This window comes from Meriones unguiculatus, chromosome 9, assembly GCF_030254825.1.
Source record: "Meriones unguiculatus strain TT.TT164.6M chromosome 9, Bangor_MerUng_6.1, whole genome shotgun sequence".
Taxonomy (NCBI): Eukaryota; Metazoa; Chordata; class Mammalia; order Rodentia; family Muridae; genus Meriones; species Meriones unguiculatus.
Genome location: NC_083357.1, coordinates 675677 through 701632, shown reverse-complemented (window position 1 = coordinate 701632; position 25956 = coordinate 675677). Strand labels below are relative to the sequence as shown.

The 25956-nt window shown below is 43.9% G+C and overlaps 1 protein-coding gene and 1 long non-coding RNA gene across 11 annotated transcripts in view; one reads left to right on the top strand and one right to left on the bottom strand.

Annotated features, from left to right (window-relative positions):
- The window catches only part of Ddhd1 (DDHD domain containing 1), a 61655-nt gene extending 46135 nt beyond the window's left edge, over positions 1-15520 (top strand). For 4 of the 10 annotated variants that reach the window (XM_021643341.2, XM_060390677.1, XM_021643340.2 and 1 more), the window contains 5 exons: positions 3839-3988; positions 6001-6253; positions 7131-7322; positions 9555-9692; positions 13141-15520. In XM_021643341.2, coding sequence (XP_021499016.1) covers positions 3839-3988; positions 6001-6253; positions 7131-7322; positions 9555-9692; positions 13141-13319 — 912 coding nt within the window. In that variant the 3' untranslated portion in view covers positions 13320-15520. The remainder of the gene's footprint in view (positions 1-3838; positions 3989-6000; positions 6254-7130; positions 7323-9554; positions 9693-13140) is intronic. The other 6 variants (XM_021643343.2, XM_021643347.2, XM_060390678.1 and 3 more) reach the window with 2 other exon arrangements.
- A 2334-nt stretch (positions 15521-17854) lies between these two features.
- Positions 17855-23735, bottom strand: LOC132656401 (uncharacterized). Its single transcript, XR_009594133.1, has 3 exons — positions 23484-23735; positions 22185-22510; positions 17855-18944 (listed from the first exon to the last, which is right to left on the bottom strand). It is a non-coding gene; the product is annotated as an uncharacterized LOC132656401 (long non-coding RNA).
- Between the last annotated feature and the right edge of the window lie 2221 nt (positions 23736-25956).

The following is a 25956-nucleotide window of genomic DNA, read 5'->3' as shown; positions in this document are numbered from 1 at the left end:
TCTCCGCATGCCCAGTGAGCCACATTGAGCTGGATACCTGTCTTCTACTCAGTGTGAGGTTCAAATGTGGGATGATCGGCAGAAAAATTATATTGGCTCTCTGGCTTGCAGTTCTTCTTTAACTGAGTATGGGTGCGTGTCTGTGTGTCTGTGTAAACCTGTATGTGCCTGCACAGCCGTAGAGGCTGCCAGATCCCTGTAGCTGGAGTCGTGCGCAGTTGTGAGCCATCTGTGGGTGCTAGGAACTGCACTGGGGTCCTCTATAAGTGCTCTTAACCTTTAAGCCATCCCCCTACTGTTTAACCTTCAACTTACACATTTAAAAACCACATTGTTGCACTGGACTCATAACTCAACGGCAGAGTAGTTGGCCAGCATGATCAAGGTCCTAGGTTCACTTCCTAGCAGGGAATTCAGTGGTGAGGCCGAAACATGCATGTAAGGAAAGTGGTCTCTGGAGTTACCCTATTACAGAATTTAATTTCCAGCTCTACCCACACTATCATGTATAATTAATGCTAAATGTTTCAATGTCGTGGCAGAGAAACTTTTTTCACTGGACGATTGGGTAGAACACATTAAGTCTATTATGATCTGAGATCCAGTACCACGTGATAGAGCGTGTGCACTGTAATTGAGTTTTCTGACGCAGGTCACACATAGCTTACTAGAGGCTCCTCGTTGTTCTTGAGAGGAAAGCATAGGAGTCAAGGTTTAAGAAGAGCACCTGAGAACCTGGTGAGGTCTACTTGGAGCTTAGGGGTTAGAGAGCACAAGTTTTCCATGCAGACAGCCAGCAGATGGACTGACCCTGAGGATGCTGGTCCATCCTGTTGCCGCTGACCATTGAACTTCACACCCAGGGTGAGAAGAGCAGCCCTCTGCATGGTGTGGATGGTGAAGCTTTGATCTCGCTGCGATCTCTGTCCTGTCTGTCCCGTCTAGTTAGTAATATTATCCAAGCCATGGAACAGTTGTGAATTCTCAATGTTTACTCGTCTCCGAACTAGGAACCTAAGCTACGAATCTGAGGTTCCTTACTGTCTTCAAAATTCTTTGATGGGGCTGGTGAGGTGGCTCCGCAGGGAAAGGTGCTTGCTCTGCAAGCCTGCGACCTGAGTTCAGTGCCTTCAGCTCACACTCAGGTGGAGGGAGAGGACTGGCTTTACAAAATTTGTCCTCTGACGTCCACATGCGTGCCATGGTACACACATGCTCCCACACACATGCAGCTCATACACAGCCACAATAAACATTATCTTTAAATGTTTTTAATTCTTTGACAGTCATAAGTGAAGCAGTCTGTGCAACCTCCTGTGATAGGATAGCGCCTCTGCGTGTTTATCAGACTGCAGTCACCGTAAACAGAATGACATGGGAGGAGCTGTTCAACTGATCGTCTGTGGGGTGACTAGCCAAGGCAGAGAACCTTTTTGCACAGAGCGCCATAGCTTTCTCTTACCTGTTTTTGGTATATCGGGGGTTTGGTGTGAGTGTGTGCATGAGTGTGTTTATATGGTGCCTGCACTTGAGTATGCAGGTGTTTGCCCTACATACATGGCAGGGATCGGAGCACAAAGCCAGATGGATGCTGCTATCACTGCCTGACTGCCTTCAGATGGAGAATCTGTCACTCAGCTAGAAGCCCGCCATTTTGACTGGGTGTAGTCCCGGGGCCACAGGCGTGCACAGCCACACCCCAGCTTTTTGCATGAAGGTTGAGTGTTCAGACCTAGGGCCTCGTGCTTAAAGAGTAAGTGCTCTTGCCTGCTGAGCCACACCACCCCCAGCCCTTGTTTTTACCTTTGGAGGCAGAATCTTAACAAGTAGTCCAGGCTAATTACAAAATTACTGTGTGGCCCAGGCTGGCCATAAACCCCCAGCCGTGCCTCAGTCTTGTGAACGTTGGGATTCTAGACATGAAACACATATGTGGCTTCATTCTCTATTTCTTCCAGCCCTTCTCCTCTCACTGTTTTAGAGGAGCTGGATTGTGTCGTCTGTGAGATACAGCCATCAGTGTGTGATGTGGACCGTGAAGCTTTGATTTCGTTGTGATTTTTGTCCTATCTAGTTAGTAATAATTAGCCAAGATGATTGTACCATCTACTGATCTGGGCACAGCTTGTTGATAGCACACAAAAATAAAAGTCATTCTGTCATCTTCTTGGTGACAGGTATATATAAAATTGGAGGGCAGAACAATCACAGTATACTTAATATATGCAGTATACATGGTGGAGTATTAAGATTAGAATCCGGGCCAGGCACTTCGAAGACAGAGGCAGGCAGATCTTCTTAAGTTTAAGGCCACCCTGGTCTGCAGAGCTAATTCCAGGACAGCCAGGGCTATTAAATAGAGAAACCCTGTCTCAAAAAACAAAACAAAAAGACAGATGAGAATCTGGGGGCTGGAGAGATAGCTCAACGGTTAAGTGCAGCAGCTGCTCTTGTAGAGGACCTGAGCTCAATTCCCAGTACCCACTGGGCAGTTTGCAACTGTCTGTAACTCCAGTTCTAGAGGATCTGCCGCCCTGGCACAGAGACATGCAGACAGAACACCAGTGCACATAAAAATGAAATAAATAAGTGGCTTAGAAATAAATGAAATAAGTAAATAAATATACTTGTGTAGTATATTTTACTCTGGTTCTTTCTTTCACTCTCCCTTGTAGTCTCCCCTGACCCCCGATCCTCCTGCTGACTAAATGTAGATCTGTGTCCAGCTGTCCGTGCTCTGAACACACCCCAGGCAAGCCTGTTCACCTCCTTGGCTTCACATATCACTGCAGTGGTGGTGATGGGCATGTAGATGTGGATGGTGAAAGATACAGTTCTGCATCCCCTGCTCTGACTTTTCAGCCACATGTTACAGAGCTCTCAAACTGAATAGAACACAAATAAGATTCAGCAACAGATTCTGCCATGGAACTGCAGTCCTGCAGACTCCAGGCTTGTGAGTTCCCAGTCGTCATCAGGCTCCATCCAGGCATGCGACCCTGCTCCATCCTCCTCCATTCCCGATATGAATGACATCGGGGCTGCCCTATTTGAGATTATGCCTTGCCTCGTTCCTTTTAAGAGATTTTTCCCCAAAATCAGTAGTATGCCACTTCCAGGTGCACCCATACAGTACTACCAGCTTGAGTTCCTCCAAGTGTGGGTTAAGTGTCCCGCCACCCGAGAAGCAAATTACGCCTGTTTTTCCTCGTCAGAGCTCTGAATGTTATCATCCCAGGCAGCTTTTTCTCCCACACCCTGTTTTTCACCTTTTTCTTTTCTCAAAAAATCATCCAGTACCTTTCTCTCTCTGCTTTAGTCCATGTATCGGTCTTGTTTGTCATTCTCTTACCCTGATCCCCCACCCCCTGTAGAAATGCTGACTGTTGTCCTGGCCCTGGCGTGCTGTACCCTGGGTCAAGCCCCCAGGGTTGGAGGTTCCACTCTTCTATGACATTCCTTCCCTGTGCCTCCCACACAGGGCTCCGCCCACTGGCCCATCCCTCACAGCACCTAGTGTGGTCACACATCCTAGCTCAGTACATCCCTGAGCAGTAGAGAGAGACACAGAAATGTGCTGCCCCTTGCCTTCCTCCCCTGCTCAGTTTTAACTTGTTGAATTTTTAAAAAATGATAGCCCTCCTGAAAGTAAGTTATTATAAAATCATTAATGGTTGTAATTAACAAGTAATGTAGACAAAGCTTACTTTAAAACAAATGTGCTTAGGGGTAACTTTGTTGTTTGTTTGTATTTTATTATGTAAGATGTTACCCCCAGAGTCTGTTGAAAATAACACTTGATCGTTTTGTAAATTTAGGATGGCTTTTTTCATTTTAGGTTGAGAATTTCTTCTGTATGGGATCCCCACTCGCAGTTTTTTTGGCGTTGCGTGGCATCCGACCAGGAAATACTGGAAGTCAAGACCACATTTTACCTAGAGAGATTTGTAACCGCTTGCTAAATATTTTTCATCCTACAGACCCAGTGGTGAGTTTCAGTGTGAGCTTCCTAGATACTGAGCCGCTGCTCTGTTGGAAACCCTGTCAGGGACCATGAACTAACAAGAGAATCTATTCTCTGGCTCATTGGGAAAGGTTATCTTTTTAACATGTGTGTCGGTTCATGCAGAGTTCGTGAAGTAAAATGCTGCAGAGAATCTCTATCAGGGACTGGAGAGGTGGCTCAGTTAAAAGCTCTTGCTGCTCTTGCATAGCCCCCGGGTTTGGTCCCCAGCTCCCATGTCAGGTGACTCACTGCCTTCTGTAAATACAGCCCCGGGGGTTCCTCTTCTGGCTTTCTGGGCACTGCACACACGGTACACACATAAACCAATCTTTAAAAAAACATTACAAGAGTAATTTCCCTGGTCACCTGTGTAGGAGACACCTGTGTGCTGGACCCTAAAACCTCAGCCAGGTGTAATTCTGATGGCCTAGGGGCAGTAAGGCTTAAATCTGACTTGGAAAACTGCCGCAGGAACTCAGGTGAAGGTGCTCGGCACCATGCGTGGCAGCCTGAGATTACTCCCTGAAACCCACACGCGTTGTCCTCTGTCCTCTACACGTCATAGTATACAAACACGAAAATAAATAGTAAAAAATCTGCTTAAGTACTGTTTTTTCTAGCATATGCTATAAAGATGAGTCTGGCAGACCCTCTTAAAATGAAAGCATGGAAGGAGGTAAAACCATGTCTTTAGTTGAGGAAAAGTGAAAGGTTAAAATACTCATTTTTTTTTCCAATTTTCTACTTTGTTTTTTAAAATGTTTTTAAGTGTAAACACACCAAGATCTTATATCCAGGTGTAAATAGTGAGAGTCAAGAGGGGTTTTTAGACAAGACTCATGCTTTCAGGCTGGAATGCAGCTCAGTGGTAAAGTACTCGCTTAGCTTACAGGAGAAGCCCGGTTCGATTCCCCACCACACACATGAAGTGTCCTTACATCTTGTTAGGGATAGCGGTCAGTCCAGCACACACATAGCAAAACTATTTTAAATATCTGAAGTTAGCTTTTATTATATTGTGTGAAGTCCTTCTAAAGATCTTTAGCTAGAAGCGAATAAACATTGACTGACAAAGTCGCTTACACCTGCCATGTATAAGAGACAGCTCCAGCTGAAACTGAAAGTTAGCGTCCGCCAGGGTGACAGCCCAGGTCTGTTAGAGGCTCAGCACACAGTCATGACCATCACTTCTGAGGCTGGTGTGTCTGGGTGGTTTTCTTCATGCGTGAATTCTGTCATCTTTGTACATCTCAGATATAGCTTTTATGTGTTTGGTGCTGGGATTCAGACCTAGAGCTTCACACATCCTAAGCATGCATCTTGCTGTATGGCTTTTTCCTAATGCTTTCTTTAATGTCTAGTGTGGACCTTTGCTAGGCAGGCTTCACAGACATTCTCTTCTCCTATAAGACAGTTCTGAGATTGTGTGACCTAACAAATAGCAGTTAACTGGTGACAGAGGCAAGAATCTGACACCTACATCTGATTCTTGCTACAGACAGCAGCCTTGGTTTGGTTTGGTTTGGTTTGGTTTGGTTTGGTTTGGTTGTTGTTGTTTTGTTTTTTGACTGTCAAGGTAGGCTCTTATTGGAGTCATGTATTTGAAATTAAGTATAGTAAAATATCTACATATTAAAGACTGACCTTTACTACATTTGGGCTATCGTTGACTTCAGATTTGCAACAAAAATCTCACTAGATATATCAGAATGCAATAAAAGTAATATTCTCTGAAAATGAATTCACAGACACTGTTGGTCAGAACTACCTACAATTTTGTTGTTGTTGTTTTAATGATCTCACTATTAGGGACATGTAATTAAATAACTACCTATATTAACAGTGAAAAATATAGTGTTTTTTTTTCAAATAGCCATTTTTTAAATTCTTGCTCTGAGATATACTTATTCAACAGAGCTTTAGAAATAAACGTTTTTCTAAAATTGAGATATTATATATTAATGTTGTATTTCTTTGCATTTTTAAAAATCTAGGCCTACAGATTAGAACCATTGATTCTAAAACACTACAGCAACATTTCTCCTGTCCAAATCCACTGGTATAACACGTCAAATCCTCTACCTTACGAGCATATGAAGCCAAACTTTCTCAACCCAGCAAAAGAGCCTACCTCAGTTTCCGAGAGTGAAAGCATTGCAAGTCTCCCCAGCCCTGTGACCTCCCCCGTCTTATCCCGGCGCCACTACGGAGAATCCATAACTAACATTGGCAAAGCAAGCATATTGGGTAATTTCGCTTATTTTTCTTATCTATGAATGTAAGCACTTTATGTATAAGTATTAAATTGGTTGGAAATACACTATTAGAAAACTTGCAACTGTCCATCTCTAAAAGTAGCTTCGCTGCTTCCTGAAGAGATGTGCTGATAGCCTCCAATTATACTGAAGATCAAGAAAAGGCATTCTGCCCCTCATTATAGTCTTGGTCCTATGACCTGCTGAGGGAATCCTTTAAAAATGTGGTTTTTATTGCTCTACTTCCTCTTGTGCATTCTGGGAGCATCTCCCCATCAGGACTCTGATATCTTCTAGAAGTCAACTCATTTAGGACAACAGGGATGTTTCGTCTCTCCTTGAGTAACTTGCCAGCACAGAAACTGAGCATTTCAATTGCATACCATTTGAATTTGTCCTTTGTTTCTGGCCGAGTGTCCCTTCATATAAATGCCACAAGATGGCACTGTAAGTTGTCCTTACCTACCAGAGTTGCTTGCTATTTGACATCATGCTCGGAGGTTAATAGTGGCTTTTTTATAGCATAAATCCAGTAAGACATATACTTACTGATTGTAGGTATATGCCCTGTGCCACCAGCAGAGGTCTTTTGCCAAATACTTTTATAACAATGAACATTTGGATAAAATAACATCTTGGTTGCGGTGGTTTTGTATATCCCTAAATCGGTATTCCTAGAATTTATACAACTTTCCTTCTTTTAAAGATTACAGAACTTCCATAGAAATTGAAAATTTTTTTAGATTCCCACCCTTGGGAAAAAGTGAGTCAGGCTTGACCCTTCTGCCAGTCGGCTGTAATTACGGGTGGTGCCCTCAGTGGGTGGACGGTGAGCCAGCAGAGTGACCAACCTCTTCTGTGACACACAGGGGCCGCCAGCATTGGAAAGGGGCTTGGAGGAATACTGTTCTCGAGATTTGGGCGTTCTTCAGCATCGCAGCCATCTGACACGTCTAAAGACACAATGGACGATGACAAGAAGCCTGTTGCTTCACCCTCTACTACCAACGTGGCCACACAGACCCTGCCGCACAGCAGCTCCGGCTTCCTCGACTCTGCATGTTAGTTCCTGTCGTTCTGTCCTTGAGCTCTTGCTTACCTCTAGCCTAGGAGGGGTGGGGAGGGACAGGAGGACAGGAGTACTGTGGTCCAGGTCTGAAGTATTTTAAAGAAAAGAAACTTAAGAATTTTAAGAATATTCTCTAGCTAAGTTCAGTTTAGCGTCTACATTGACAAGTTACTACATTATTATAAGCTGGGCTTTCTGGCACAAGAAGAGTCTCCTTGGGGTAGGTGCCCCTAGCTTTTACAAAGTGCGTTTTTGTTAATGCAGTCACCAGGGTTTAAATTTGGCCTCACTATAGATGGCTCCTGCGTCTGACACTCTGCTCTGTCCTGCCGCTAACCGCACTCCCACACAGCTTTATGAACGCTCCAAAGCTGAAGCATTCTATTGGATCCCACTTTGTGTCCTCTGTGCCTGCCTGGTGACCCAGTGGATAGCAGGGGTTTCTGCATAGGTGCATGTAGGTTTAAGATGAAACTTTTTTCCCCCAGTGGACTTTAAACTCTTTAAATCTTGCATAACTGTAAAATACTAGTCCACCAGCAAATGTTTAAGTGTCCCGTAACAGCACTGACACTTTGTGTTATCCCACTGATGATAAGGAACGACGAATTCTAAACTAGCCGCTCCCTTTCTGAAGCAAGCGAAACAAAATGCACTTCTCCAGTCCTTTTAGCAGTGCTGGTAGCACTGTGTTCTTGCTGTCTGCCACTGTGAATTCTGAAGTGACCAGCAACCAGAACCAATCAGGTTGGCATCTCCGAGGCTGCACGGTTCCTCCACACTCAGCCCACTCCAGGCTGGAGTAGCAGGAGGCTGAGTGCTCCTAAGTGGACCAGCAGCATGTTTCAGTGCTAAAAATTTCTTTGCGAGTTATTTGGACCATGTGTAGACAGTTCTTTTTAGGCTTTGATATTTGTATAGAACTCATTTTTCTTCTGAGTTCTTATACTATGGTTCACTCATTTTTAGTTACAAACATGATTATAAATGTATATACTTTAGTGACATGCAGAAATCAAAACTTTTAACTTCTGAAGAAAGTTATTTTGGATGAAATTTTGTAAGGTGGCCCTAAAAAGTTACAGTACTATATGGTCTTGCCCTGCGTGTCAGTGATGCTGATGAACAGAGCCAGTAACAGCTGAGACAGCCCTCCTCCCCCGAAAGAGGAGTAAACACACAGAATCTGAGCAAAGAAAACCTCCTCATTTTGTGTACTGCTGTGAATGGTGTGGAGAGACCTGGCCTTCCTCAGCAGCGATCAGTGGTGCTCAGCTGAAGAGAAGTCCTCACACATGCCCCCGCAAGCCCAGGCCCTCGTATATGCTGTGCGCGCAGCCTCCAGTCCTGCTGAGCTACGGCCAGCCATGTTGTCATGCTTGCATGCAGCGCTCTGCTCGCCCTCACGGTAAATCCCAGCTGTGGTCTCAGCTGCATCTGCGATAACCATGAGACTCCGTTTCATGTAGGCATCTCTCAGTAGCCAGCACTGTTACGGTCAGACTTTGACTATGATTCTGTGTCTTAATTTGCTCCGGGTCTGTCTGAGTGACTCTTTGTCTTGCCTCAGGAGTGTGTCCTTCTGTAATCCTGATTTGTATGCCATAATTGCTGTCTTGCAATCCTGAAACTTCTCTTCCTTAACTCTTCCTGGAATTTGACTGTTGTGATTAGGTACCTGGGCTTCCTTCCTCCCTCCTACCTCCTCACATTGATTGCCTCAGCTCTTCTGGATTTCTTTATTCTGATGCCATTGTCTTTGAGTCTCATTATCGGTAAGGGCGACACACTGAGTTCATGATCAATTGCGTTTCCACCTTGAAGAGTAAGTGTTGTCAGTTGGCCTTCTTTACTTTCATCAGGTTGACATTTCTTACATAGCTATCCATAATTGCTTCTGAAAAGATGAGGCTTATTTTAAAAAATTTTATGATTTCATTTCTTACAACCCTGTGGGATTTGTTTGTTTGTTTTTTGCTCTCTAGGTTACAACCTGAATTAGCACTAAGTTTGAGGAGTGTCTGGGCTGTCAGTAGATTCTGACGTTACACTTGAGAATTGAATTGTACTCATATTTTCCATGAAGGAGCTCTTCACAGAAGCCTAGGGGTAGGCTCCTTTGTCTATGCTAGGGTTAGTCAGCTTATTTGGAACATGGCTCTTTGAAGGCCATTTTTAACAGTCAGCCTTGCCTTTACAGCATCTTGTTTGTTTTTTTTCACAGATTTCAGACTTCAAGAATCGTTCTTTTATCTCCCACAACTTCTTTTTCCGGAAAATGTAATGCAGAGTAAAGATGATAGCCTCGGTATGGTCTATGTCAGGAGTGGCGCTCAGCGTTCTGGGAACAGTCTCCTTAGAGGTGTGCTCAGGGAGAGATGGGACCACTCCTGTGAGAGCAGCATCAATGCTACACTGCAGACTATACGTGTACTTTCTCGTCGCCAAAGTAGAGTTGACAGTCACTCCAGACGCTAACTACCGCACTCCTACAAAAGAGGGGCTTCAGAGAGAGGAGAAAGGCATTAGGCCATGTCTGTCTTCTTTATTGTCCTCGAGGCCCTCCGAGGTTCACTGTTCTTCTCATGTCTAGACTTAGACAAAAGAAGGTTTCCTGGTACAAAGAACTGCATCACTCCTAGTTGTTCCTTATGTCTGACATCAGCACTTGGGTTGCGTGTCGGCCATAGCTGACAGTGCATTCCAACACAAATACAGAGTGTCCTCCACAGGGTGAACTTGTTTTTAAATGTAGTGATATTGGTGCAAAGGTATTCTCAGTGTTCCTTTCCGGCACACGCTGAATCTGCCTGTATCACTAAGGACTAACGTTAACAATTCCAAGTTTCTTTTATCACTAACTTCTCATTTCTTCTTCTGTAGTTTCTGTCTTGTGTTTTCCTTATTAGTAGTGAATTTTATCTTTGATATTTAAAAATGTGTTCAGGGTTTTCTTTGGTTGTTTTAGTCACCTTTAATTTTTCATTTATCTTTTTTAGTTATCAAAAAAACATACTACTTGACCCAATTCCCAAACAGTTTGAGTATAACAAGCTGGCTCCTTTTTGCCTCCAGAGCAAGAATTCATAATGACCTAACTCAGCAAATTCCCCTAAAGAAATTACCATATATAAGGATCTCTCCAGCTGCTATTATTCAGCCAAACATTTTCATAAAAAATAACCCGTTGGTCTGGAGAAATAGCTCAGTCAGTGAAATGCTTACAAGAGAACCTCAGCTCAAGCCTCAGAGCCCTCAAAATCCACTTTCTAAAGAGAGGGCAGTGCTCACTCTTAAGCCAGTGCCACGGAGTTGGATCCCGGAGCCCCTGCCCGGCTGACCTGGCCTGTGTAACACACTCCAAGCCAATGAGAGACAGTCCAAAAACCAAACAAAACGGTCAGCACTTAGGGAATGACTCCAAAGCTGCCATTTGGCCTGGACGCACCACAGCTGCTTCTCAGTTGTCATCTCTACCTGCTTAGAAACAAGATTCTTTTTGTTTTGTTTTTAGCAGGTTTTACATGTAGGTGTCTGAAGCATAGAAAAAGAAGGAAAGGTGATTTTATTTGCTCCTTTCCCCATGATCCTCATGGGCTGGAGGAACTAGTAGAATCCATCCCCCTATGCAGCCCCAGCAAGTCCCAGTGGGACAATACAGGGACGGGGTGCTTGTGCATCAGAACCTGTTTTGGCCATCAGTGTGTTGTAGAACAGTTCAAAGTGGTGCTGCCATATAAAGCCTCTCCCTTGGAGATTCTGTGAAGAGGAGACAGGCAAGCCCACTTCAGTTCCTCCCTCATCTTCCCACAAACCCAGCAAGATGTGAGGTGGCTGTACTGTGGGCCCAGGAGAAGGTGGGAGACTCAGCAGTTTGGGGAGGAAAGCTGGCAACCTGATTTGCATTTTCTTGACTCTAACCCAAGCCCAGTGATAAATAAAAAGCATAGATGGAGCCAGTCTAGGTAACCACTGACGTCCCCAGAGGTGACAATAACAAGGGCACATGATAAAAAGAGTTACAACATTATGAAAGCAGTGTTCTAGGATAGTGATGGCATGTTAAGAATAAATTTCAGGGCTTTAAATCAGAGGGGAGCCAAGTGATTCTTGTAACAAGAAAATGTGTCCCTTTGACTTCAAAACAGGCTCAGCCGGAAAGTTGCAGTCTAGAGCAGCACAGCAGCAGCTGAGGGTCCCATGCGGCTCACCCCTACCTGTCTCTGTCCTGTGACCTGCTTTATCTTGACTTCACTTCATCATGCTTGAGAATTCCGTTTTCTCATCTTTGTATTCTAATCTGTTGTGGGCGACGGTGCCCACAAATCTCATGTGAAGGCCCATGAGTACAACAGGAAAGGACTAGGGCATTCTTGCCTAATCCACATGGTTTTCAGCAATTTCTGACTTATGGATTAGTTTCATTTTAATTAAGTGAAGAATTGGAGTTGGAAGAACTTCGTGAAAGTTCTGTACTGGTTTTCTGTACAAGTATTTTATAGCCTGGTCTGCTTCCACCTCTTAAGTCCAAGTCTTCTCTGAGTGGACACAGATACACTCACAAATTGGAAAAGCATAACTCAGAGGTACCTACTGTATGTTTATATTTCAAACTGCCAAATGCTGTTACCACAACACAAGCCCTGTTTAAAACTAGCATTAACAGAGTATTTCAATTCTTTTCTAGTACAATATGACTTCTTATGCATGACTACCGTATTACCAATATAAAGCAAAACCCAGATTTTTTTTTCCAGCATCTTTATTTTTGCCACTTCTTACTTTTTGACATCTTTGATTGACACTAAACAAACATAGTAATAAGTGTCTGGTAGTGACATGAGTGTTTCTATTTGTAAGATAGATCCTTCAGAGTACTGGATGTTTTAAGAGACCCCGAATATCATAATGCCATTTTTTAAATGTGTGTGTGTACAAGTAAGTTTCATATATATGAGCCACAGGACAACTCCATGGAATTGGCTCTCCTGTTCCACCTTTATGTGGGATCCAGGAATCAAGCTAGGGCACCAGGCTCCTGCCATCCTGCCAGCCCTTCATAAAGTCATGTTTCCAAGTATGCTATCGCTGAGGATTAGCCCATTGACATTTAAGAGAGCCTTGAGCTGCTCATTGCTCTCCAGTGTTGCCAGGACTTTCAGTGGGTATTGGAAAGGTTTAATTAGATTCATGGAATTGTTTGAGGGCAGTGAATTATAGGTAAAGCCCTTCCCCCGACAGGCCATTCCCCCAGTTTAACTTTTCCTCCCAACACAGTGGATTCTTTTGAGTACTTGAATGTGGCAGGCACAGGCTAGCACCCCTATTAAATAGGTATAGACTGGAGGAGGCAGGGGAGGGTGCCTTTAAGAGACTTGGCCCCGTGGGGCAGAACGCTGTTGGTAATCACACTAAATAATATTTTTACTATGAAGTAATATTAATAATTTTAAAAAATAAATGCTGGTTACTGTGGAACATATTCCCACAGAAACAGGTGTCCTGTTGGGCCTCCCTAACTGAGAAAATTCTTCAAAGAAGGGAGATAAGAAATAGTCATCTAAGATTTAAGCCTCCTTTTTTTTTTTTTTTTTAACTCCAAAAATATGCCATGAGAGCAAGTGAGTCAGTTTAGCCTTTTTCGTTATTTTTGCTCGAACAGAGGGACGGGCTGCACCGCAGAACCCTGACTGCTTTGGCTTCTTTACTGCCCCATAAATTCAGAGTGAGGAGGATGTAGATTTTTTACCCAACCTTCTCCCGCCTTCAGCAAACCCATCTTAATCTTCACCTAACTCTTGTCTTTGCAGTGGAGCTGGAGCACAGGATCGACTTTGAGCTGAGAGAGGGCCTTGTGGAGAGCCGCTACTGGTCAGCCGTCACGTCGCACACCGCCTACTGGTCATCCTTGGACGTCGCTCTATTTCTGTTAACGTTCATGTACAAACAGGAGCATAATGATGCAAAGCCCAGCCTAGATCCAATCTGAACTCTTGAAGGATATGAATGGCCCAAAACTTTCTTTGCTGTTAAAATGTGTCAAGATATGGAGATTTCAAGGTTCCAGTTTTGTTTAGGGCAAGAAATATTTTAATTTAAAAGCACTTTATTTTTAAAAGAGAAAAAAAAACACATTTTCAGTTCTAAAGGAGTTATTTACTGTCTGTCGTTTTGATTGTGAGCCTAGCAGAGGCCTGCACAGAATAGCACGGTGGAAGTGCACAGGGGTAGGCGCCCTGCCTGAGGCAGCCACCGCAGTCCTCCAGAATGAATCCAACACAGAGTGCTAATCAAGAGAAGCCCAGTCCATCTGCGGTAAAGACTGCATGATGCATCTGTGGGGTCATGGGTTTGGATCCTGTGCAGGTTTCCATGACCACAGTTCCTTTGAAGGAAGAACATAAGAAATTTTAAATGTTCTCAGTTTAACTTGTTTCGAAAAACTAATGCTAAAAAGCAATATTTGAACTACTGTACTTATAACTTATCTCTAACTAGTTATTTCAGTGTATGAAACATTTTTAATGTTTCATTTGAGCCACATTTATTTTGTATCATGTCGAGGTCCCTTTTTCTTAAAACTTCATCTTTGCAGATGAATAGGTGATCCTGAGGCATACTTTCAGGGTTTTTGGGTTTTTTTTTGGTTTTGGTTTTGTTTTTCCATTAAAGATGTGGTTTTACACAGCCCTAGTTCAATTATTTTTTAATTTTTTTTTTAATGTCACATGTACTTCAGAGAAAGCTGCAAGTTTTCAGCACAGGCCTCCACACTGCGTGTATGCATTAGCTGTATTAGAACATTAGGAAACAGCTTTGGGCTAGAGAGTGTGACAGCTTGACAGGTAGGAACATCTCTGTGCCAAACAGCTAACACGTGAAGGGATAGAGTGCCACTGACAGTCCCTATTTAAAGCGCTAAAGAAAACATGGTGGCTTGGGCACAGAGACAGACGCTGCGGCGCTGGGGAGGGTTCCGGGTCGTGCTTGTCCCACAGTGCTTTCACCTGAGGTGTGCATTCAGCGAGCTGTATAAGCTTTGCGTTCGTGAATGCCTGTCGCCGTCTCACGTGTTAACACACCGAGGCACCAGGTTTTAAAGTGCCTTCCATCAGGTACACAGCAAGTGGAGAGTTCGGCTTGTAGCCAGACCATGCTCTTCTGCGCTATTTAATCACGTCACTCGTGAGTGACCTTAAGAAGCCTGCAAATAGTAGGTCGGAGCATGACTGTGAAGATACATTCTAGGTTCTTACGCGGAGGAGGAGTTAACGTCAAGGGAGCAGTAGTGGCCCTGCCACAGCCAACCCTCGCTTTTGATGGCTCTCCCTAGGCTCCACTCAAGGTGCTGTCTTTCCTGTGTGTGAGGAACTTAGTGGGTTCTGGCAGTCTGTCAGCTAGGAGCAGAGCTGCTCAGCCCACACCTCTCTTGCTCTTTTCTCTGTACGGTGGCAGAGCCCGTGGCTTTTTATGGGTGTTGCTCCTTGCCCTCACCACTGTCCTCCTCAGCTGCCATTGAATTTGCTCAACATACAGCAGCACTTCTTTATAGTGTTTTAAGAATTCCAAGGCGTGTGACCAGGTGTGTGGCTCACAAAAACCCTAGCTCGACAGGCTTTTAATGAATCTCAGCAGAGCTAAGCATCATCATTAAGTTGGCAGTTCCTGTGAGCTCAGGTCATCTTCATAGCCTATTTATTTAGCAGGTCTCTGTAATTCTCAGGAAAACTAAACCCATGTCTGTCGTATAGCTGTCCTTAAAAGTAGCAGAGCATATGCTGGACATGAACTGAAAGGCAAAGTCTGCTTCCGTGAGCAAAGTGTGTCCACTTGCTTTTCCTCACACTGCAAAGCAGTCGAGCTTCCCTCCCTGGGCGTGTGTCAGGTCTGGGGAGGAGCAGCACTCAGACCACCCCTTCAGTGAACAGTAGATGTCCCGCACTTCTGGACAGCTGCTTCCAGTCCATGATCTCATCGGTACTGATGGCAGTTTTGGTTTTATCGCTCTCGTCACCCCGTTTCTGCATGTAATCATGGGATGTGCTTGTACACACTAAATATACAAAGTGTATGATTCTGACGCTTTAGAAGCGAAGTCAGTTACCAAGTTGACAGTTCACAATTTTACTCCAAGTACTAAATTGGCCCCCAAAAGTCCTGATTTTGATACTATTAAAAGTCTATTCTCTACCTTGTGTTTATCCTGAATTTCTTGAGTACTGATCACACAAAATTTAACCCAGTTAGGTTGGAGAAAGAGAATATTTGTTACTAAATCTTATTTTTCCTTTAAAATTGGCCTTTCTGAGGCTTTTTATTCTGAACTTTATTTTCAGCAGTAAATGCACTTTTTTGGTGCACTTGTCTCATAATCCACTATTAACTGTATTTTAGGACTTAATTACAAAATAATGCCGGCTTTCCAAGCCTTGAGCATCTTCGGCTTTACTCTGTATCAGAAAGTTGGCTTTTGTGTTTGTTTCAGAGACCTCAGACCCAGAAACTCTCATCAGTCTCTTTCTCTATGCTAAACCACCCTTACCTGTAAAGCATTTAATACCAGAGCCAGACGAGGCAGAAGGGTTGCTGTGAGCTTGAGGTTAGCCCTCCGACGAAAGGCTGGTGAAGGGGGCAGGGTTGGGACTGAACTGGTAGTGTTCTTTGAGCATGAACTATTGAATTTAATCCCCAGCAGCACATGAAGTGGGAGCACACCTATAATCTCAGCACTTGGGAGGGAAAAGGAGGGGAGGGAAGAGGAGAGGAGGAGCAGAGATGCGGTTGTCCTCTGCTACATAGGGAGTTTGGAGCAAGCCTGGGCTGCTGCACAACAGTGGACACACTGGAAAGAAGTCACAGGCCACTGGCACGGCTCGGTGGTTAAAAACCCATGCTACCAGGTCCGGTCCCCAGAAACCACATGGCAGAAGGAGAGATCTGACTCCATAGACTGCCCTCTGTCCTGAACCCTTTGCAGGCTGCACCAGCCCTCATACATACATAGCACACTTTAAACATTTCAAGTGAGTGCAGTGTCAGCAGCTGGGACACCTGAACCCCTTGAAGTGGAGTCAGACCAAACAGGTTTTGTTGGCAGACCTTTCAGAGAGACAGTTGGCCCTCATCAGCTAAGTTACTGTGTCTTTCGATCTATTGAGTAAGGCATTTCAGTTTTTGAGAAACTGACCAAAAGATCTTTAAGAGGCTTTTGAATCTTAACACTGCTTATGGAAACAGGCCAAAGATCTATGACGTGTTAATGGTCAAGGCAGAGCTAAAAGACAATGTACCGATAGTGTCTCTTTTAAAAACAAGAAAACTACCAAAGTGAATGTGGAGTAGCTGTGGTCTGTTTACTCTCGTTTCATATCGCATCCAGGCCCTGCTGTCCAGACCCCAGGCCTCTGCCGGGAACTGGTGGTACTCTTTACAGCCCTACAGTGCTGGACTGCTGGATGAACAGAGCCGCTGAGCGGACCTCAGTCCTGTGATGATAGTGACCTGAGCGTGTGTATTCTCTATTGGTCTTTGAATATCTTCAAAGACTCAAATCTTACAGTTTGTGTAGCTTTTGTATTGTTTAGATTTATTTGATATTTACAGGTGTCTTGCTTGTGTGTGCAAAAGCAACCCCACATGTGTGCCTGGTGCCAGCAGGGATCAGAAGAGGGTGCTGAATCCCCTGGAACGTGAGTTACAGATAATTGTGTGCCACTGAGTAAGGCCTAAACCTGGGTCCTTCGCAAGAGCAGCCAGTGCTCATAACCGCTTTGCCATCTCTCCAGGCCCCTCAGGCTGTTTCAATTTTAAAGTCCTCTGGTTGGTTTTAGTTTCACGCAGCAGCAAAGGTCAAGAGAAGTAAAGGCTCCAGGCTGAGTGGAGACTGAGCGCACAGTGGCTGCGGGAGGCAGTGGGCTCTCCAAGATCACTCAGGTTTCAAAGCAGGAGCACTTAGTTCTCCAAAACATGGTCTGGGAAGATTAACATGGCATGCCAGAAAGTAAGTGAGAAATTGCAGATTATAAAGTTCCTTCAAGCCAGGCTTAGTGGTACATGCCTTTAACTCCAGCACTAGGGGCTCAGAGACAGGTGGATTTCTGCAAGTTAAAAGAACCTAGTCTCTTGGGCTGCAGAGATGGCTCAGTGGTTAAGAGCACTGTCTGCTCTCCCAAAGGACCCGGGTCCAATTCCCAGCACCCACACGGCAGTTCACAGCTGTCTGTAATGCTGATTCCAAGGAATCTGACACCTTCACACTAATGCACATAAAATGAAATTAAATAAATTAGTTAAAAAAAAAAAAAAAAAAAACTAGTCTCCAAAGAGAGTTCCAGGCAGGGCTACACACTGAGACCCTGTCTCAAATAAATATTAGAAAATAAGATTTAAAAAAATTAATTTGCAGGAGGATTCAGGAAGTCTGCTGTACCAAGTGTATTTTGCATCCCCAAAGTGCTGCTGAAAGGGGTAGGAAAATTTAGCTTAAAAAAGACGAGCTTCTATAGTGAAATACTGATCACAGTTAATCCCTTTATTCTGCAGTTTCTCCCCCTCATCCGGAACCTTCATCTTACAAGGCAATGTTTCCACCCTGCTCAAGTCACATGCTCAGCCAGAAACAGAACCTCCTGTCCTGTTTTGTAGCAGACTGCCTAAGTATAGAGAGTGGCTGCATATTTGGGACTCAGATGCATGCACGCGCGCGCGCACATGCTTGCTGCACACACCCCTCTTAGGCTTACCAGGGAGAAGCCAAACTGTCCATAACTTGTATCTGGAGTTGTCTCCCTCACTTCTTCAGGCCTCATGAAAGAGTCTGAGCAGATCTGAATAGACTTCTTATACGTCTGAGCCTTCAACACTCGGGCAGAGGACACAAAAGCCCAGGAGAACGTTCATTAGTTCTCCTTTCTAATGACAAATGCAAGTATGGTGAGGAAGGAAACGAACACAACGCGACTGGTGTTCACCACCACATTTGACAGCAGCTAAAACTTCCAAAGTAAGTTAATTCCTGCAACTTAAGGACTGTATTTTTTGGAGACCAGGAGAAGCATTTTTGCTGATGGTGCATGTATTCCCCAAAATAGTATCTCAGTAGATTGTTAGCATGAATTCTTCCTCTGCCTTTGTTTGAACAAGGGTGGGTCCATGCGTGGCATTGTCTGTTACCTTGTGGTTTTTCATTCATATGTAATAGAGTGTAACTTACTTCCTCCCCACCCTGAAGCTCTCAGGATATGTTGGGAAATATCCCTTAGGAAGATTATGCCTGACCAGAATTCTGTTGGAGTAAGACTAAGAAAAGTGTCATCCGCAGCCCAGGGCAGACTTGGCTTCCGGGCCCTGTTGCAGTCCCAGCGGCCGCAGATTCTTGGGCGCCGTACACACATGACTTAGAGCTTGCACTGAGCCTGCACACTCCTGTGCCCTTTAAGCCACCTCGAAGTTTCTTGGAAAATGTGTTATAAGGTACGTGCTTTGCAAACAGCTGTATTAGGAAGCAGCTGCTGATGTTCAGTACTGACTGTTTTTCCAGCTTCCATCCTCCATTGCTTGAATCCGCGGTACTGCAGCTGACCAAGCATTGGTACATCACCTTCAGTGCTGTTTCCTGGAAGACATGGAATATCAAGAAGTATCACAGCCTTCCCCTCAAGATGACCACACCCTTTCCCATCATCTTGACCTCTAAAAAATACTAACTGATCTCACAAATTTTCATGCAAGAAAAGTCTAACCATGTTCTTCTGGTACTCAGCCTGTCAACAGTAAACCCACCCTGGGTGAGGGTCTGGGTCTCTTTCCTCATTGGCATTAGACGTGGCATGTGAATTTTTCTCAGATTCTTCAATTTTTGTTGAAGCATCTTTGATTCCTGCCTTATCTCTGCAGTGATCAGCTTGGATGGCAAAAAAATCCTTAAAGCATTTATGCCAGCATAGTCCAATTCTGACTGGAATTTTTAATACATTTATGAAAATTGAAGGATGATGGGATCTGCTCATAAGCTATGGGCACCACATTCTATTCTACTAGAAACTGGCCACCATGTTTCTCTCAGCATCAGGTGATAAGGTCTGCATGTGACACATTCTGATCTTGCAGTACAGTGCAGTCACAGCTTCAAAGATAATAGTTCTCGAGTCTGAGGGCTAACTGCCAAACCCTGGTTAGCTTTTGTCATCTTGGCACAAGCTTAAAGTCATTGGGAAGAGGGAACCTCAATTGAGAAAGAGCCTCCATCTGATTTGCCTACAAGCAAGTCTGTGAGCTTTTCTTTTTTTGATTGATTAATATGGAAGGGAGAGCCTATCCCCGAGCCATTGTGGACAGTGCTGCCATCCCTGGGAAGGAGGTGTTAGAACGGATGCTGACCCTGACCCTGAGCAAGCCAGTCAGCAGTGCTGCTCCATGGCCTGTACTCCAGTTCCTGTCTTGAGTCCTGCCCTGGATGCCCTTCATGATCATAATCTATAAGGTGAAATAAACCCTTTCTTCCCCAAGTTGTTGTTGTTGTTGTTAGTGGTATTTTTCATAGCAGTGGAATCCTAAGGCACCTTTACAGCTTGATTGCAATGGGTTCTGTTAATATAAGGAAAATCATGAAACTTCTTGGACTTGAAGATGCTCTCTGCACACCACATGCCTCCTGCCTAACGTGTTGCAAGAGTTTCTTTTTGCTGATGGTCTCGCCTCGTCTGTCGTGTGTAGGGACTTAGTATTTAGAGCCTATGGTGTGTCTATCACAGTGAAAATAAAGATGTGATGAGAACACCATCACAGCATCTCTGTCCTCTACCCAGGGAAGGCTAATTCATGAGTTTGGCAACACACTCAACCTGCAAAAAACCAGTGACATCATCAGATTGAACCGCCAATCTCACTCACAGCTCATCTTTATCCTTTTACTGCCAAATTGTGGAGCGTTGTCTTTGCCTTGCTGATTGACTATTCCATATGCCTTTAATTCACTTAGAACTTGCTCCAAAATTTCTGCTTTTGGCCTTTGTCCTAATTTTTGGTTGCACTAAACAAGGGAAGCATTCATCACACTACACTGTCCGGATTCTTGTGTAGCTTTCAAGTTTAGAACACAGGATCTTTTGTTGCAGAAAAAGGGGGGGAAGGCTAACAAACGTTCTTAAGCATGTGGTAGCAGAAGACACGTTACCTGGAGATGTTTACCATACTTTGATACAGTTACACATCTTTAAAGTTTCACTTAGCTCTTCAGTGGCACAATGTCCCTGGAAAAAGTTGCTGGAACAAGATGATGAAGACAAAAATTGTGAAATTGTCATCCAAAAATACTCTGTTGTGTGTCAATACATACTTGATTCCTACGTAGTTCAGTAACTAAGGCAGGTGTTCAGCTTTTCTCTGGTAACTGAACCAAGTGATGGTTGAAGGTGCCCAGTTTATCAGGTTTGGCTGACCTTCACAGAGTGTCTGTTTGCCAGAGAAAATGTAAAAGATGACTTTTCCGTCCATTCAGCCACTGAGGATAAGGCTCTTCCAGCTGGAACTCCAGCGTGCTGCACCTTCACAGAACGTGTCCTCCAAATCTTCGTTTTCTGTGATCAGGAAGCTCCTCTTCCTCCTCAGACCCTCTTGCCAAAGCGTCCTGAGACTAACCCAGTAGAGAACTTAGCAACTGCAATATGTCTAAAGAGTATAATCCTAAAGCCTTTGGACACACAAAGACCAGGGGAATCAGTGTCCCATTCAAGAACTCACTGGCCCACTGTGGTCAGCAGATTTCCAGACATCACCAAATGCTGCCAAACCAAAAAGATCTGGGAAGAGAGCCAAAACCTTGGGTGTCGATGCAGCGTTGAAGCCTGAGAACTCTGGAGAGCCAGCTCCGGAGCTGGAATGCACCACACAGCAATGAAATAACCTTCAGAGTCCACTTGCAAGTGGCCTTTTCACTAGAAAGCTTCAGCCCTTGTCTACCGCCAGAAGGCCGCACCAGATTAGGATTCTCTGTGATGTTTTCATTTGAGCATTAGCGCTCTCTGTTTTGATTGCTTCCTAGAAGACGCTATGAAGAATTAATAAGGCACCAACGAAGTTGTGACTCAAAAGGTACAGAGATATTGGAGACATTTATTGATAAGCCTTGGGTGATGATTATCTCCCTAAATTATTAGTGGGATGTTATCCCAATAAAAATATATCAAGATTGGTTTGAATCCAAACTATTTCTCAAATCTTAGTTTTATAAAGGTAAACAGCCTGCAGAGATAGCTCAGGAATTAAAAGCACTGACTCCTAGAGGACCCAGCTCTGATTCCCAGCACCTATATTGTGGCTCACAACCATCTGTAACTCCATTCCTAGAGGATCCAATGGCCTCTGGAGGCACCAGGCACTCAAGTGGTCCACAGACGTAATGTGACATGTAATACGCAGCAAAACACCCAAACAAAATAATTTTTAAGTAACCACAGTGCCTTTGCCTTCTAACCAAGAACTTCTGTAAAGTTCAAATATTCTCTGATCCTTCAAATATTCTCCACATGCAAAGTGACCTGTATATAAAGCAAATTTTTGCACAATTTTTTGATCCTCACAACCAATTTAAAACAATGTAAATACCTGTTAATTAGGATTAAGTGATGGTACTTCCCTAAGTCAGACAGTTACAGTGTGATACTTGAAAGTGAAGAGGTCAGCCCTGTCCACACTAAGTGGAACAACCACTAAGCACATGTTTGTATGAAAGATCCAAATATATGAAGGCGTGTATAGATTGCATAAAGTTTTTAGAGATATGTGCCGTTTGTTGGGGAGAGGGGATGAGGTTAAAAAAAAAAAAGGAAGATTAAAAGAGATTAACTCTGCAAACCTTGGAGTGATGGCTGGAAGTAAGCAGCAGCCAGGCTTCTCAGAGGAACTAAAAAATTTCAAAAGAAGCTAATCCAGGTGGCTCCCAGGCTGTACCTCCCTGCACTCAAGGCACTCCATGGCGTTGAGACAAGCCTGTTATACCACTGAGCAGTGCCCTGCTGAAGCACACAGTGGGAGCATTTGGAATTATCCTCTTTAGCAGGGACCTTCCAGAGGTTTGAGTTAGCCCAGTCCCCAAGTCTTCATCAGTAAATAGGGCTTTTGTTGTCGTCATTTTTATTCTATTACTGGGGATGTCACTGTGTTTCTCTAGGTCTTCAGTTCCTAGGCAAAACCAAAGAACTTGGTGAGCACTTACTCATTAAAGTCTCCCAAAGCTTTTCTCTAGTTCATTTATGAACGGCTTTGTTGACCCCTCTGTCTCTTGGTCTATGTTCATTTTGCTGGAATATAGAATGAAAGGATGCTTCTTATTTTGATTATCTGTTTCGGGTCAATTTATGGTTTTTATTGAACAGCCTTTGGGGGGGCAGGGCAGTCGCTAAAAGTCATGCATGGATTGTAGTTTCCCCTATAGAGGTAACATAAAGGGAAGCTAGCCTTGTCTTCTGTACCAAGAGGAGAAGACCTTAGATTACTGGAAAGAGAAGGCAGCACCAAGGTGTGTAGCCATCAACAGATTTTGCTGCAATGCAATGTCCTATTTTCTTAGTTTCCCCCATGTTCCTAGTGGCTTCCCACAATGTACCCACCCCTGTCGGGTTAAGGGTGACAGAGGAAGACACTCATCATCAGCCTCTGAACAGCCACAGACAAGCTCTGGTAACTTAAGCAGCTCTGCATATACATATAACCGTGGAACAATCATTAAGGTATATGGTTAAATGAAAACCGAGATTCAATAAAGGAATATACTACTGTCAGCTGCTGTCATGCACACACTCATACATGCACACTCAATAAAAAGAATTTTTTTTTAATTGGCCAGGCCTGGTGGCACAGGCCTTTACTTCCAACACTTGGAAGGCAGAGGCAGATGGATCTCTGAACTTGAGGGTAGCCTGGTCTACAGAGTTCCAGGACAGCCAGGGCTACACAGAAAAACCCTGTCTCAAAAAATTAAAAAAAAAAAAGAAAAAGAAAAAAACATAATTCAGCTTTCCTAAGCAACAAATCTAGTCTAACAAGTTTTAATCCCCTTTTTATTGACGTTCTCAGTTTTTTTTTTAGTTTTGATTTTTAGTATTTATATAGTAGTTCAAACTATCATATGAAGATCAAGAAAATACATACTCACATCTTTCTACCAAAAATGTGTTTAACCCATTAATTTGTCTGAATATATAGCAGCATTCCTTGTCTGTAGGTGGCCCTGGTGTTCCAAAGCAGTTCCATTCTTTGTTGGATTGATGCCTTTGCCCTCCTAGATGCTGGAGGGGGAAACCAGCCTCTGTAAGCCAAGCTTCCTTCCACCATTCTTGCCACTCCTGCCTTAAGAGCACACAACCCACAGCTCCTCCAGCCTGTGTGTCAAGGGAGAATGGCCTAACCCAGTTCACTTGCCATAACAGCACCAACAGGAAACAAGTTAATCTCATTAATATGCATGCTCAGTAGTGAGCTCCTCACAGTGATGTTACTTGTTCCAGCCCTCATTAGCTTGAATGGTGCTCTTGTTTGAGTCTAAATCCTGCCAGGGCTCAACCCCCACATTGGATTTCCCAGGGAGCACCTTGGTCCTTGGTGCATTGCCAAAGAGTATGAAAGGTAAGAGGCCTCCCTTTCCCTACAACGTTCCTCTAATTCTTAATTCTGGTGGACCCTGAGAGTTAGCAAAAGGGTTTAATTACCTTCAGAGAGCTTGATTTCTTACAAATGCAGACTACCCTTCATGTCCATGGTCACACTTCACAGAGAAGATGGGAGGGAGAAATGTAGGTGGTATGCACACTGTGGAGATACGTTCAACACTGGAGCTAGAACACAAACACGTTCCTAGCTAGGGTTCAGTCCTCAGCACCACAAAAGCAGTCAAATACAAAAACAAAACAGGTTTTTAAACTAGCCAGAGGGAATGCTTCTGGCCATTTCAGTGTGACATACTCAGGACTGAACCCAGGACCATACGTTTGTGCTAGGTGGGTTGCTCTCCCATGGAGCTACAGCCTCAATTTTTGTTTAATTCTTTATTAATTATACTTTATTCACTTTGTATCACCCTTGTGGTTCCCTCCCTCCTCCCATCCCAATCCTTCCCTTCTTCCCTGCCTCTGCACGCATGCCCCTCCCCAAGTCCACTGATAGGGGAGGTCTTCTTTTCCTTCCTTCTGATCCTAGTTTATCAGGTCTCATCAGGAGTGGCTGCATTGTCTTCTTCTGTGGCCTGGTAAGGCTGTTCCCCCCTCAGGGGGAGGTGATCAAAGAGCAGGCCAATCAGTTCATGTCAGAGACAGTCCCTGTTCCTATTACTGTGGAACCAACTTGGACACTGAACTGCCATGGGCTACATCTATGCAGGGTTCTTAGGTTATCTCCATGCGTGGTCCTTGATTGGAGTATCAGTCTCAAGAAAGACCCCTGTGCCCAGATGTTTTGGTTCTGTTGCTCTCTTGTGGAGTTCCTGTCTTCTCCAGATCTTACTGTTTCCCACTTCTTTCATAAGATTCTACGGCACTCTGCCCAAAGGTTGGTCATAAGTCTCAGCATCTGCTTGGATAGTCTGCAGGGCAGAGCCTTTCAGAGGTCCTCTGTGTCAGGCTCCTAACTTGTTCCCTCTTTTCTCCTTCTTCTGATGTCCATCCTCTTTGCCTTTCTGGATAGGGATTGAGCATCTTAGCCAGAGTCCTCTCTCTTGATTAGTTTCTTTAGGTGTACAGATTTTAGTAGGTTTATCCTATATTATATGTCTAATATCCACTTATGAGTGATACCATGTGCATCTTTCTGCTTCTGGGATAGCTCACTCAGGATGACTTCAAGAAATGTTCAGTGTCCTTAGTCATCAGGGAAATGCAAATCAAAATGACCCTAAGATTTCACCTTACACCCATCAGAATGTCTAAGATCAAAAACTCAAGTGACAACACATGCTGGAGATGATGTGGAGAAAGGGGAACCCTCCTCCACTGCTGGTGGGAATGTAAACTTGTACAACCACTCTGGAAATCAATCTGGCACTTCCTCAGACAACTAAGAATAGCACTTCCTCAAGATCCAGCTATACCACTCCTATCGTATACCCAAAAGAGGCTCAAGTACATTTTGAGCAAATAAGGACATTTGCTCAGCCATGTTTGTAGCAGCTTTATTTGTAATAGCCAGAACTTGGAAACAACCCAGATGTCCCACAATGGAGGAATGAATACAGAAATTGCGGTACATCTACACAGTGGAATATTACTCATCAGTTAAAAAAAAAAACAAAAAAACAAGGAAATCATGAAATTTGCAGGTAAATGGTAGGATCTGAAAAAGACAGCCTCAGTTTTTTTTCCTAACTTTTTTTTTTTTTTTTGAGACAGTTTCACTAAGTTACCTCGGCTGGCTACAAACCTGTAATCCTTTTTTTTTTTATGGAAAATTGTTTTGTTTTGTTTTTCATCTATGTCCTGATTATTTCTCCACCTCCAAGTCATCCCATGTCCTTCCTGACTCCTCTCCCATTGACAGCCACACCTTTATCTCATTAGAAAACAAGCAGGCAACCAAAACAATAAAAATAAAAATAAATAATAAAGTTGACCTTTAATTCCAGCACATGGGAGGCAGAG